Source organism: Oncorhynchus clarkii, chromosome 6 (genome assembly GCF_045791955.1).
Source record: "Oncorhynchus clarkii lewisi isolate Uvic-CL-2024 chromosome 6, UVic_Ocla_1.0, whole genome shotgun sequence".
NCBI classification, from domain to species: domain Eukaryota; kingdom Metazoa; phylum Chordata; class Actinopteri; order Salmoniformes; family Salmonidae; genus Oncorhynchus; species Oncorhynchus clarkii.
This window is the reverse complement of record NC_092152.1, coordinates 34,601,124-34,614,810: the sequence shown is the minus strand read 5'-3', so window position 1 is coordinate 34,614,810 and position 13,687 is coordinate 34,601,124. Positions and strand designations below refer to the sequence as shown.

Sequence of the window (13,687 nt, the reverse complement as noted above, 5' to 3'; positions counted from 1 at the left end):
TAATTTGCATACTGGTATGCTTTTTAACAATTATTGTTGAAAACATTTGAAGATGGTGAATTCTCCTCACTACAGGAACAATAGGTAGGCTAGTCAAGAGTGGTTCAAAATATGATAAAAGAAAATGGATTGAATGGTTCTAATGATACTTATCTGGGATTTTCAAAGACTATTGATTTTACCTGGATTTCAGATAGCTGAGAAAATGCCTCTTAAAAGCCTGTGGAAGTCAGCAGACTCTTACAGGATTATTTAAATGCACAGTGCAGTCAAATACATTTTCCCTGTGTTTTATATCATATTGTACAAGAGCTGATTTTAAAATAACTGTAAAAGTGTGAAAAAATGTGATCAGTGTTATTTCGTGATAGTTGCTGGACTACAATCTAGCATCAGAATGAGCAGAGGCCACCAAAATAGAGCTTGTTTGGCAAAAATGGGGGGTCGGGGGGCCTATTTCTTTTACACACACACACGCTAACTTGAACTATTCTCTGTTCCCTCCAGACTATAGGAAGAATTCTGCCTCTGGAGACCATCTGTCTGCAGTCAGTGTCCTTTGTCACCGGAGCTGATGTCAGCTGGTCCAGGGAGGTTATCAGGGATGCTTCTATCAGTTGTGTGAGTCTCACGGTCAAAGGGTCAAGTACAGCACACTAATGATGTCAGGGGAATGACTAGCTTACTATAATTTGTGTCTGTATTGCAGTCTGTTTTAGTTTTGATTTAAGGATTTCAGTCTCCTACGCAGTTACTTTAAATGTTTTGATTTAGTTGAAGAAAAATAAACTGAGGAATCAAGAAATCAGCCTGGCTTTGGCCAATCATAGTGCACTATATGGGGCGGCAGGGTAGCCTAGTGGTTAGAGTGTTGGACTAGTAACCGAAAGGTTGCAAGTTCAAATCCCTGAGCTGACAAGGTAAAAATCTGTCGTTCTGCCCCTGAACCAGCAGTTAACCCACTGTTCCTAGGCCGTAATTGAAAATAAGAATTTGTTCTTAATAGCCTAGACTTGCCTAGACTTGCCTAGTTAAATAAAGGTCAAATAAAAAAATATAGGGAATAATGCCATTTCAGGCTCACACTTTCTCTGGCCTGTTCTGTTTTTTCTCTCAGATCCCCATGAACTGCTGGGCCATTTTCTATCCTCGACGTTGTGCTGAGCAGGCCGAGGAGCTAGTGTCCTGCTTTGGGAAGGTGGCCGGACCTATGGGCCTGAGGCTGGATCGGCCCATCCGCGTGGAGCTGAAGGACGACCGCACCGAGACCTACATCAAGAGCATCCACTCCCAGCTTACTAGTGAGGTAGGACATGACACTACTGCCTCTGAGCACCTTAGAACAGTCTTTTTTTGTGATCAATTGTTGTTATTACTCAGAAGCTTTGTAGGCCATGAAGAGAAATACAGTATAAATGTTCTGAATATCTTCCCAACCCCTCTTACACCCCAAACCTTTGAGCCTACTTCAAACATTTGACTAGTAAAAATGTGGAAGTTAGTTTGTTTCTCGAATGTATCTCAACTTTGTGGTTATTTCTATGATGCTGTTTGTTATTCACATCAGTAATACATAAACACTGGTGGTAGGGAGATTTGTCCTTTCATTCTAAAGCGCTTTGATGTGGAAAAGCGCTATATAAATCCTATTAATTATGAATCTATTATTTTTACCGTGGCCCATTTTTCAGCCCAATGTGCAGTTGGTAGTGTGCATCATGACAGGCAACAGAGACGACCTCTACAGTGCCATCAAGAAGCTGTGCTGCGTCCAGAGTCCCGTGCCCTCTCAGGTTAACTCTGCCACACCTCCAGACAATTCACTATTGATCTTCATTTAGCCAGGATTGTCCACTCTGCATCAAACACACAACATACAGTAAATGTACAAATAACATGGCTAGGTGCCAGCACTGTTTTTCTTAACCTACACCTCGGCAGTGGTAGAAAAAGTTGTCAAAGTTGAGAAAAAGTAAAGATACCTTAATTGGAAATAACTCAAGTAAAACTCACCCAGTAAAATACTACGTAAGTAAAAGTCTAATTATTTGGTTTTAAATATACTTAAGTATCATAAGTAAATGTAATTGCTAAAATATGCTTAAATATCAAAAGTAACGTATGCATCATTTCAAGTTCCTTATATTAAACAAACCAGACGGCAATATATATCTATTTTTTTAATGTACGGATAGCCAGTGGCAAACTCCCAACACTCAGGCATAATTTACAGACGACGCATGTGTGTTTGCTGAGTCCGCCAAATCACATGCAGTATGGATGACCAGGGTTGTTCTCTTAATAAGTGAGTTAATTATCCTGTCCTGCTAAGCATCAAAATCTAACGAGTACTTCTGGGTGTCAGGGGAAAGTGTATAGAGTATATAGTACATTATTTTCTTTAAGTGTGAAGTAAAAGCAAAAGTTATATAAATGTAAAGTCGAGAGACCCATAAAAACTGCTTAGGGAGGGCTACTTTACACCACTGTAACTCAGGTCCTATAAGATCTGTGAATACTAAAGGTGTAAGTTTCAGGGAAAGAGGCAAGGAACCAAAAGGTTTATCAACTACCTAAAGCAAAGGTTAATCTAAAATGTATATTTCTTTGGCTTTGTAGGCCATTAACGTCCGGACCATCTCCCAACCCCAAAAGCTGAGGAGTGTAGCCCAGAAAATCCTGCTGCAGATGAACTGCAAACTGGGAGGAGAGCTGTGGACTGTGAATGTCCCTCTGGTTAGTGATATATTTTTCTCTACTGGTAAGATTTTGGCTGATGTCGACAATGTTTGGGTGTAGGGATGCTATGTGTCCACTAGATGGAGACAGTGAGACATGCAAGTCAGAATTGTAGCTTTGCATAAGATAAAGCGAGACACAATCAGGAATTCAGAACAAGTCACAAATACCTTATTTTATAGTGTAATGTACAAAATGAACACCAATTTACCCACAAAGAAAGTGACACACAAATGCCAAGGGGATAATATAAAACAAGTAGAGTTTATAATGCAAAATTACTTTCTCAGTAAGCAGTCTGAAGAGGTAAGAGGTTTTATTTTTGTCAAGTCAGCTGTTTAAAAAATGTACTTGCAACTCACGGTTCTGGTAAAGGCAGGGCCCCTCATTTTACTCTTTTGGAGGGGGGACCGGAGGAGAGATGTGACCAGGATTGTGTGTTGCCATCGACAGCTACAGGTTGTAGGACCCTATAAAATTCTTGTTGCGGAAAACGTGGATGGAATCCAGACATTAAAACGGAAGTCAAAATATTCCAAATGTATTGAATGTATTATCATAAAACATGAATAATATGCACCAGTGATTTATATTTTCTTTCAACTTTCTGAGGAGGCAACAGCACAGGAATGCCCTGGCTCTGACTGCACAGGAATGCCCCTGTGTGCGTTTGTCTACCACTTTGTGTTGCTGTTAGCGATGATGCTAACTGAATGACAACCGTCTTCTGGTAGATCGAAAGGCTTTCCCTAAACCTTCTCAATTAAATGTTAACTACGAATTAGCCTATGCCCACCTGGCAGAAGGATATCATGATTATTTGCATCGATCCATTGGCCATTTGTTTAGCAAATTCTGCAATCACATGAGCGCTACAGAAACATCAGTAACAATGCTAACCAAACAATGGTCTCTGGCTGATGTGCAGTTGATTTAAAGGGTAACTACACCCCAAAATCTACATTTCTCAACCTGAACCTCAAAAGTGGTCTCTTGAGGTGGTTTAAGCGTTGTTGTGGACTTAGAACATCTAATTTGGTTGTTTTTCTATTAAACAGAAGGGGGGTTGTCAATAAGTGATTGAATTCAAATGGATTTATCCAGCTGTTAGATTTCCTGTTTTAGTTTAGTGTTTTTAGCGCCTGTCTTTGCTTTACATTTTAACAGAAACATCTGATGGTGATTGGAGTGGACGTCCATCACGACACCAGCAAGAAGAACAGATCAGTCATGGGCTTCGTCGCCAGCCTGAATAGGTAAACACGCCCCCTAAAAGACACACTGCACAGTAACATATCAGTGAATGAAGTTAACTTACTTGATGGCTTTTCTGAGTAATTATGGTTGTATCCCAAATGGCACCCTATTCCCTATATCAGGGATGGGCAAATTTAATGGGAGTGGGGGCAACAAAAAATCTGAACTGATGAGGGGCCACAGTGGCTCGTGGTTCTGTGTACCCACACATGCAGTCAGAGCCAGACCTAGCCTTTTGGGGTTTAGATGGCTACCCTATGTAGTGTACTACTATTTACCAGGCCCCAAAGGGTGCACTATATAGGGTGTTATTTGGGATTCAACCTATGACATTTCCTCCTATTCCTCACCCAGCCTGCTGACTAGGTGGTACTCCAGAGTGACCTTCCAGATGCCCAACGAGGAGATCATCAACGGGTTCAGAGTGTGTCTGCTGGCTGCACTGCAGAAATACTATGAGGTGACTTTTAAAATAGGCCTTTTATTTATTTTTAACACAGTGTACTAAAGGCCTTTCAGCCCAGCCTGGGATTGTTTTTATATATATACACTACCGGTCAAAGGTTTTAAACACCTACTCATTCAAAGGTTTTTCTTTATCTTTACTATTTTCTACGTTGTAGAATAATAATAATGGAATCATGTAGTAACCAAAAATTTGTTAAGCAAATCAAAATATATTTTATATTTGCGATTCTTCAAATAGCCACTCTTTGCCTTGATGACAGCTTTGCACACTCTTGGCATTCTCTCAACCAGCTTCACTTGGAATGCTTTTCCAACAGTCTTGAATGAGTTCCCAAATATGCTAAGCACTTGTTGGCTGCTTTTCCTTCACTCTGCGGTCCTACTCATCCCAAACCATCTCAATATCGTTGAGGTCAGGGTGATTGTGGAGGCCAGGTCATCTGATGCAGCACTCCATCACTCTCCTTCTTGGTCAAATAGCCCTTACACAGCCTGGAGGTGTGTTGGGTCATTGTCCTGTTGAAAAACAAATGATAGTCCCACTAAGCCCAAACCAAATGGGATGGCGTAACGCTTCAGAATGCTGTGGTAGCCATGCTGGTTAATTGTGCCTTGAATTCTAAATAAATCACAGACGATGTCATCAGCAAAGTACCATAACACCACCTCCTCCCATGCTTTACGGTGGGAAATACACATGCGGAGATCATCCGTTCACCCACACCGTGTCTCACAAAGACCAATTTGGACTCCAGACCAAAGGACACATTTACACCGGTCTAATGTCCATTGCTCGTGTTTCTTGGGTCAAGCAAGTGTCTTCTTATTGGTGTCCTTTAGTAATGGTTTCTTTGCAGCAATTCGATCATGAAGGTCTGATTCACACAGTCTCCTCTGAACAGTTGATGTTGAGATGTGTATGTTACTTGAAGCATTTATTTGGTCTGGAATTTCTGAGGCTGGTAACTCTAATGAACTTATCCTCTGCAGCAGCGGTAACTCTGGGTCTTTCTTTCCTGTGGCGGTCCTCATGAGCCAGTTTCATTATAGCGCTTGATGGTTTTTGTGACTGCACTTCAAGAAACGTTCAAAGTTTTAGAAATATTCTGTGTTGACTGACCTTAATGTCTTAAAGTAATGATGGACTGTCATTTCTCTTTGCTTATTTGAGCTGTTCTTGCCATAATATGGACTTGGTCTTTTACCAAATAGGGTTATCTTCTGTATACCCCCCTATCTTGTCACAAAACAACTGATTGGCTCAAACGCACTAAGAAGGAAAGAAATTCCACAAATGAACTTTTAACCTCTCTAGGGTAGGGGGCAGCATTTGGAATTTTGGATGAAAAGCATTCCCAAATTAAATGGCCTGCTACTCGGACCCGGAAGATATGATATGCATATAACTGGTAGATTTGGATAGAAAACACTCTAAAATTTCCAAAACTGTTAGAATAGTGTCTGTGAGTATAACAGAACTGATTTAGCAGGCGAAAACCTGAGAAAAATCCATTCAGGAAGTAGTTATTTCTATTCAATGCCATTACAGTATCCATTGACTTAGGACTCCATTTGCAGTTTTTATGCCTTCCACTAGATGTCAACAGTCTTTAGAAATTGTTTCAGGCTTGTATTCTTATAAATGAGGGAGTAAGTCCAATCTGAACGAGAGGACCCTAACGTGACGCAGAGTTTTTTTTCAGGCGCATGTGCATTTCTTGTTTACCTTTTATATTGACGACGTTATTGTCCAGTTGAAATATTATAGATCATTTAGGTTAAAAAACAACCTGAGGGTTGAATATAAACATCGTTTGACATGTTTCTATGAACTTTACGGATACAATTTGGATTTTTTTGTCTGACTGTTTTGACTGAGTTTGAGTCACTGACTGAGTTTGTGGATTACTGAAGAAAAAGTTCTAACAAAACTGAAGTTTTTGGATATAACGAGACTTCATCGAACAAAAGGAACATTTATTGAGTAAATGAATGTCTTCTGATTAACACCATATGAAGATCATCAAAGGTAAGGGATTCATTTTATCTCTATTTCTGAGTTTTGTAACGCTTCTGCTTGGCTGGTTACTGTTTGTAATAATTTGTCATCCGGGCTATGTTCTGGGCTAGGTATGTTCTGGGCTAGGTATGCTTTCGCCGAAAAGCATTTTATAAATAAGACACTGTGGTTGGTTTAACAAGAAGTTAATCTTTAAACCTATGTAAAATATGTTTTGTTTTCTGAATTTTTATAATGAGCATTTCTGTAATTGAATTTGGCGCTCTGCAACCTCACTGGGTGTTGGCCAGATGGGACGCTAGCGTCCCACATACCCTAGAGAGGTTAAGAAGGCACACCTGTTAATTGAAATGCATTCCAGGTGACTACCTCATGAAGTTGGTTGAGAGAATGCCAAGAGTGTGCAAAGCTGTCACGGCAAAGGGTGGATAATTTGAAGAATATTGTTGGTTACTGCATGATTCCATATGTGTTATTTCATAGTTTTGATGTGTTCACTGTCATTCTACAATTTAGAAAATAGTCAAAATAAAGAGAACCCCTTGAATGATTAGGTGTTCTAAAACTTTTGACGTGTGTTCTCAAATCTAGTTACAGTAAAATAAAAATAGTTTTTACTGGCAGTGGGCATGGGTCTTTTCAATAAATAATGGTTCAGTCTTTTTGCTCTTTATCTATGGACGCGACCCAGTCGTTCATTATAAATGTTCCGTTGCCATATTGGCTGTCAACGTTCTTATCCATTGCTTGCTAGCTAGCCAACTACAGCTAACTTAGTCACATCAAAAAGTGCAGCCAGAATGACAGCAAAGTAGCTGCATTTGGGTAAGCTGTTTTTTAGTGACATTATTTTGGATACATCCATAACAATGGAAAATGTGCTCACTTGTCAGGACACTGTTGTTTAGAGGAGCTAGCCACAACACAGCTAACACACTTCAAACTGAAGCTGGAAAGACAGCAAACTACCTGCACTTCGTTCCGTTTTTCCTTTTTTCAATTTACATTACTTATATCTGTAAAAATGATGCCAGCTGATTCATGATTTCGACTGGTCTGTCTCATCCCAACTCCTGACACGTTCATTACTATGGGGACAGCTGGAGATCGAATTTGTATATTGAATGTTAGTACTAACTAAATGTTAGTTTGAGATGATGTCTAGATGTTTTTTTTTATAGTGGAGATCAAGTTTATAAATTGCCTGGCTGGTTTGATGAGACAATGGATTGCGCAGTCAGATGGAACAGAGTAAATAGGATTTTTACGTCATAGATTTAGCCGGTGGTAACTTATGGAATAGATACCTGGAATGCCGTTTTTAACCAATCAAGATTAGACCCACCTGTTGTATAATGTTATATTTATATGTAATTATATAATTGTACATATAGGGCCTATTATAAACTGGGTGGTTTGCGCCCTGAATGCTGATTGGATGACAGCTGTGGTATACCAGACCGTATACCACAGGTATGACAAAACATGTATTTTTCTTGCTCTAATTGCGTTGGTAACCAGTTTATAATAGCAATAAGGCACCTCAGGGATTTGTGGCATATGGCCAATATACCACGGCTAAGGGCTGTATCCAGGCACGTCTTGTGTCATGCATAAGAACAGCCCTTAGCCGTGGTATATTGGCCATGTACCACACCTCCTCGTGCCTTATTAAATATAGAATCTAATGTATTTATATAGCCCTTCTTACATCAGCTGATATCTCAAAGTGCTGTACAGAAACCAGGTGGTGTAGAAGCACGGTGGCTAGGAAAAACTCCCTAGAAAGGCTAAAACCTAGGAAAAAACCTAGAGGAACCAGGCTATGAGGGATGGCCAGTCCTCTTCTGGCTGTGCCGAGTGGAGATTATAACAGTACATGGCCAAGATGTTCAAATGTTCATAAATGACCAGCATGGTCAAATAATAATAATCACAGTAGTTGTCGAGGGTGCAACAAGTCAGCACCCCAGGAGTAAATGTCAGTTGGCTTTTCATAGCCGATCATTAAGAGTATCTCTACCGCTCCTGCTGTCTCTAGAGAGTTGAAAACAGCAGGTCTGGGACAGGTAGCACGTCCGGTGAACAGGTCAGGGTACCATAGCACCAGGCAGAACAGTTGAAACTGGAGCAGCAGCAAGGCCATGTGGACTGGGGACAGCAAGGAGTCATCATTCCAGGTAGTCCTGAGGCATGGTCCTAGGGCTCAGGTCCTCCGAGAGAGAATTAGAGAGAGCATACTTAAATTCACACAGGACACCGGATAAGACCGGAGAAGTACTCCAGAAATAAAAGACTGACCCTAGCCCGCCGACACATAAACTACTGCAACATAAGTACTGGAGGCTGAGACAGGAGAGGTTGGGAGACACTGTGGCCCCATCCAATGATACCCCCGGACAGGGCCAAACAGGCAGGATATAACCCCACCCACTTTGCCGAAGCACAGCCCCCACACCACTAGAGGGATATCTTCAACCACCAACTTACCATCCTGAGACAAAGCAGAGTATAGCCCACAAAGATCTCCGCCACGGCACAACCCAAGGGGGGCACCAACCCAGACAGGAAGATAACGTCAGTGACTCAACCACTCAAGTGACGCACCCCTCCTAGGGACAGCATGGAAGAGCACCAGTAAGCCAGAACCACCCCTCTCCCTAAAGAGTATAAAAAAGTAGGCCATTACCACTTTAAGAATGAATTATTTACTTGCCAATGCATTAATATTAAAACTATTATTATATTCTGAAATAAGTGAGAATGTGGCCTGACTAAATAGGTTGGATGCATGGGGATTTTTCTGTCGCATATGTGGCCGATACAGGCACACATAATAAAGCCATGAATAGCGGTAGCAATTTTGAATCTCGCCATCGCTTTTTTTATGAGAAAGTGACCAAAAACCTTTCTTAATGGAAGGATTTGTATGGAAAGCCAAGTTGAAACCAACATTGGATGTTGTCTTCCTCATAATAACAGCACAGGTTTTTACCGCAACAGAGTAGCGCAACGCCACTCAATTGAAGCGGTGTGAAACAAACCAAGGTGGGCACGTCTCTCACAAAAACGGATGCTCATAATTATAAGGGAACAGGATAACTTATTTGTCTACAATAATTACAATAACTTTTCAAGCATCAAATTTTTTCAGGACATTTTTCCAGCACTTGGACTGTTGCATCCATTTTCACGGCGTAACTAATCAGCTGGACACCAAATGCACATCCAACAAGTATTATGCATAATTGAAGAACCACTTTAATGACAGTATCGATTTTAGGTTTTAAGTATCAAGCAAGGTAAGGCGACTCTTTGATTTAGGGGCATTCGATTTTGCAATCGCATTTATTATTTTGGATTTGTTGAAACTATTTTCATTCAGTAAGACACAAAATGTTACTGCATTTCCCGGATCTCTTTACAAAAAAACTGTCCTGACAGCTAGATCCAGGATTCTTACAAGTTCAATGTCTAATTTAACTTATTGGGCATGCTTTTCATCTGGATGTGAAAATACCGCCCCCAATCCCAGAGAGGTTAACTGATTTAATGCTTAATATATGATATAAAGACAACTTTGCCCTCCGTAAATGCAAGGACAGAAGAGTAATGTTTTATGTCACACAAGTATCCTAGTTTTATAGAAAGACCCATATGCTAGTGAAAAATATGCCGTGATTTATGTTTTTCCAGGTGAACCATAACTTCCCGGAGAAGATTGTGGTATATCGGGACGGAGTGTCTGACGGCCAGCTGAAGACTGTGGAGCTGTATGAGATCCCTCAGCTGCTCAAGTGTTTTGAGACGTTCCCTAACTATGAGCCCAAGCTCGCCTTCATCGTGGTACAGAAACGTGTCAGCACCAACCTGTACTCCTGCTCCGGAGACCGCTTTGGAACACCTCCGCCAGGAACTGTCCTGGACCACACAGTTACCAACAGGGAATGGTTAGTCCTGGCTCTGTCTTTAAGGGATACTTCAGGATTTTGGCAATGTGGCCCTTCATCTACTTCCCCAGAATCAGATGAACTTGTGGATACCATTTTTATGTTAGAGGTAGTTTTGTAAGCCAATGCTAACTAGCATTAGCGCAATGACTAGCATATACCCATAGACTTCTAGTCATTGCACTTAAGCTAGTTGGCATTGTGTCTTGAAACTACCTCAAACTTCATTCATTCTGGACACAAGAGGCATAAAAAGTATCACTTTAATGGAGCGCAATGCTGGTTCTCTTCCCCTTTCTCCTCCTCTGACCCTATCCATGGGGGGGAATGAACAAGTGCATACTTCAGTGGAGAAGTGGACAGAATAAGGCTTAGGTCATCAGTTTTGTAACGCTTCATCATTTATCAAATTATTTATATTTCTCTCCCCAGGGTTGACTTCTACCTGATGGCGCATCACGTTCGACAGGGCTGTGGCCTGCCTACACACTACATCTCAGTCTACAACACAGCAAACCTCTCCCCAGACCACTTGCAAAGGTAATGTTAGATGTACAGTGAATTATGCCACAATAAATCTCTAGTTGGCAGTAAGGGCCAAATAGTATCTGCCAGTTTACATAACTCAGTTATTGTTGACTTTATACGTTGGTGGGTGGAGTGGATGCGTCACATGAAAGCCTGTCATTCTTGCAGCATTAACATATAACCTTGTTATAACACAATCTAACCCTTGGTCTCACTCTAGGCTGACCTTCAAAATGTGCCACATGTACTGGAATTGGCCCGGGACTATCCGAGTGCCTGCGCCGTGCAAGTATGCCCACAAACTGGCCTTCCTGTCAGGCCAGTACCTCCACTCAGAGCCAGCTATCCAGCTGGCAGACAAGCTGTACTTCCTCTAATGTGTGCCTCCTTAGCCTCAGCCCCTCTTAGAAGGAGCATACCAGTCTGCACAACAATTAACATGTCGCAACAGAGAAAGCCGTGAAGAAGAAGAAGAAAAATGGAAGGGGGAAAATAAATGAGAAAGGGGGAGGCTTTCACATTGACTTTTGGATCAGATAAAAGCATTTTTTTTTTTTTTAGCAGCCAGTGTTCTAATGGTGTCTGACATAGACCCCCCCACCCCCAGGCACTGTTGTCGTAGAAACTGTGTGTCCTATTGCAGGTTGTATGTTGGAATTTAGAAACAATGCTCTGTTTTTAAATTGAATCTATTTTTGCTACATGAAGTAATCCAACAAGGTATACACTGCCATTATAGAGCATCATTGTCAATGAGAGAAGACCATGATACTCTTAAGATGGCGGCGTATAGATTGTTGGACTACTTCATGTAGCTAATTTAATAATGAAGGATTTCCTAAATTCCAATGTTCCCCCTGTAACTAGCTATGGGAGTTCAGAAAACACTGACTTGAGAATGAAGAAAGTATTGACTAAAGGTTGTGTCAAAGATCCTGATTATGGCTACTGATTACTGCTACACATCAGCTTGTGCATGCCCTCAGACACAAGCTTTCGCTCTGCTGCTGAGGTTCCATTTTACATGGCTAACAGTTTGAGAGTTAAGAAATATAGCTGCTTTCAGTGCTTTGAGGAATGGGAACAAATGTTTATAAAACAAAAAAGAGCCAGTTTTCCACTGTTTGCATGACCCACAGAGACCAGAGGAGATTTTATTTTTGTGAAGTGATAGTGTGAAATTCAAGTCTGTTGTAATTTAATACAACCATAGTGGGTTTTATTTGTGTTGTCCTCTGTTTTGTTGCTCCAGATACATTGCTGTTGCAAATAAAACTGGTGTGTGTATGGGAAGTGTTCTTAAGTTGTTAGTCTTGTCTTTTTTTTCTAAATTTTTTGTGGGGCCATTCCCCAATTGTGCTGCATGTCCAAGTGATCAGAAAGCTTTCAATGAAATTGACTTAGTCTAGTAGACGTGCTGTCCCTTCTCTGTAGTTGTATAGGTAACTAGGCACAGACCAGAACAATCAACAAAGTTATTTGCCATAATGCCGAAAGGTTATTGCTTCGAAAGCTACCAGCAAAAACATGGAAGTCTTTCACTTTGACAGATAATACTGACTGATGATAGATACATAGCTGGAGGAGAGAAGCTGTCACTGCATAACTGGACGCATGATTAAGTCACAGGAACTGTAAGGGCTGTTTTTGTTATTTTAATGCCCCAAACACTGAGGGGGGGGGGGGAACAGATGGATGGAAATGGCCATGTGATGGAAAATCTGATAGGAATGGAAGATCTGGTGTGACTGAATGATGGCTGAGGGACCAGGCTTTATGTTGCCACAGGGAAAGTGTCTGCCTTGGACCTCTGGTATCTAGTGCGATGGCATGAATCTCTATGGGAGGAGTTGACGTAGGGATTGATCAATACCCCATAGTATGCACAGTAGGCCGGAGGTGTCAGTGGATGGAGCAGGCATGTGGGTGTTTGTAAGGGCTAAGTAAGATCAGTTTCAGGAGCTGCATGAGAAGGTGATGGCTCGGGTGGATATGAGAGGGGATGTGGATAGTATGAATAACTGGGTGAGAACAGCGTTAGTGGGGGAAGCTCCTGAAGCTATACCTAAGAGTTCAGGGAGGAGGAAAGCAGTCCCGTGGTGGACAGAGGAGTGTGGGGCAATGGTGAGGAGTAGGAACAGGGCATTTAGAGTACTGAAAAGGACATAACTTCCAACATCTGATTCAGTATAAGCAGTCTCTGGTGAAGAGAACTATTCGTCAGACAAAGAGGTCATGTTGGCTTCGTTTGAAGGGTGACACCTGTGGGAGAAGTGTGGGGGATGATTAAGAGGATTAAGAGGATGAGTGGGGTCAGAAGGGAGTGGGATTATCCAGTGTTGACGAGTGGGAAGGATGTGGCAGTAACAGATGAGAAGGCACTTGTCCATGTGCATAGCTAGGCAAATTTGTCAGAGGAGGGGGAGAGAGAGAACGAGAGAGGTGCGTGCTGGATAGGAGGATGTAAATGATGTGTTGAATGCACCATTTACAATGGCAGAGGTGAAAAGGCCAAAAGGTAAGGTTGGGTTAACTTCATCTGGGAAAGATGAGATGTGCTATGTTATGTTTTCCCATCTTGGTGATGATGCACTTTATAAGGTATTGGTGTTGTACAACAGAGTATGGGAGAAGGGGAAACTACCAGGCAGTTGGAAGGAGACAGTAGTGGTACCAATCCGGAAGCCAGGGAAGGACCTAACAAGGCTATCTGCCAGTAGCTTTA

The 13,687-nt window shown here is 41.5% G+C and overlaps 1 protein-coding gene across 1 annotated transcript in view; it reads left to right on the top strand.

The window, feature by feature from the left end:
- The window catches only part of LOC139412046 (piwi-like protein 2), a 35,028-nt gene extending 22,781 nt beyond the window's left edge, over positions 1-12,247 (top strand). Inside the window, exons 14-22 of the mRNA XM_071158833.1 lie at positions 508-621; positions 1,118-1,306; positions 1,692-1,793; positions 2,620-2,736; positions 3,907-3,995; positions 4,351-4,456; positions 10,181-10,434; positions 10,867-10,974; positions 11,183-12,247. Coding sequence (XP_071014934.1) covers positions 508-621; positions 1,118-1,306; positions 1,692-1,793; positions 2,620-2,736; positions 3,907-3,995; positions 4,351-4,456; positions 10,181-10,434; positions 10,867-10,974; positions 11,183-11,339 — 1,236 coding nt within the window. The 3' untranslated portion in view covers positions 11,340-12,247. The remainder of the gene's footprint in view (positions 1-507; positions 622-1,117; positions 1,307-1,691; positions 1,794-2,619; positions 2,737-3,906; positions 3,996-4,350; positions 4,457-10,180; positions 10,435-10,866; positions 10,975-11,182) is intronic.
- The last annotated feature ends 1,440 nt before the right edge of the window (positions 12,248-13,687 follow it).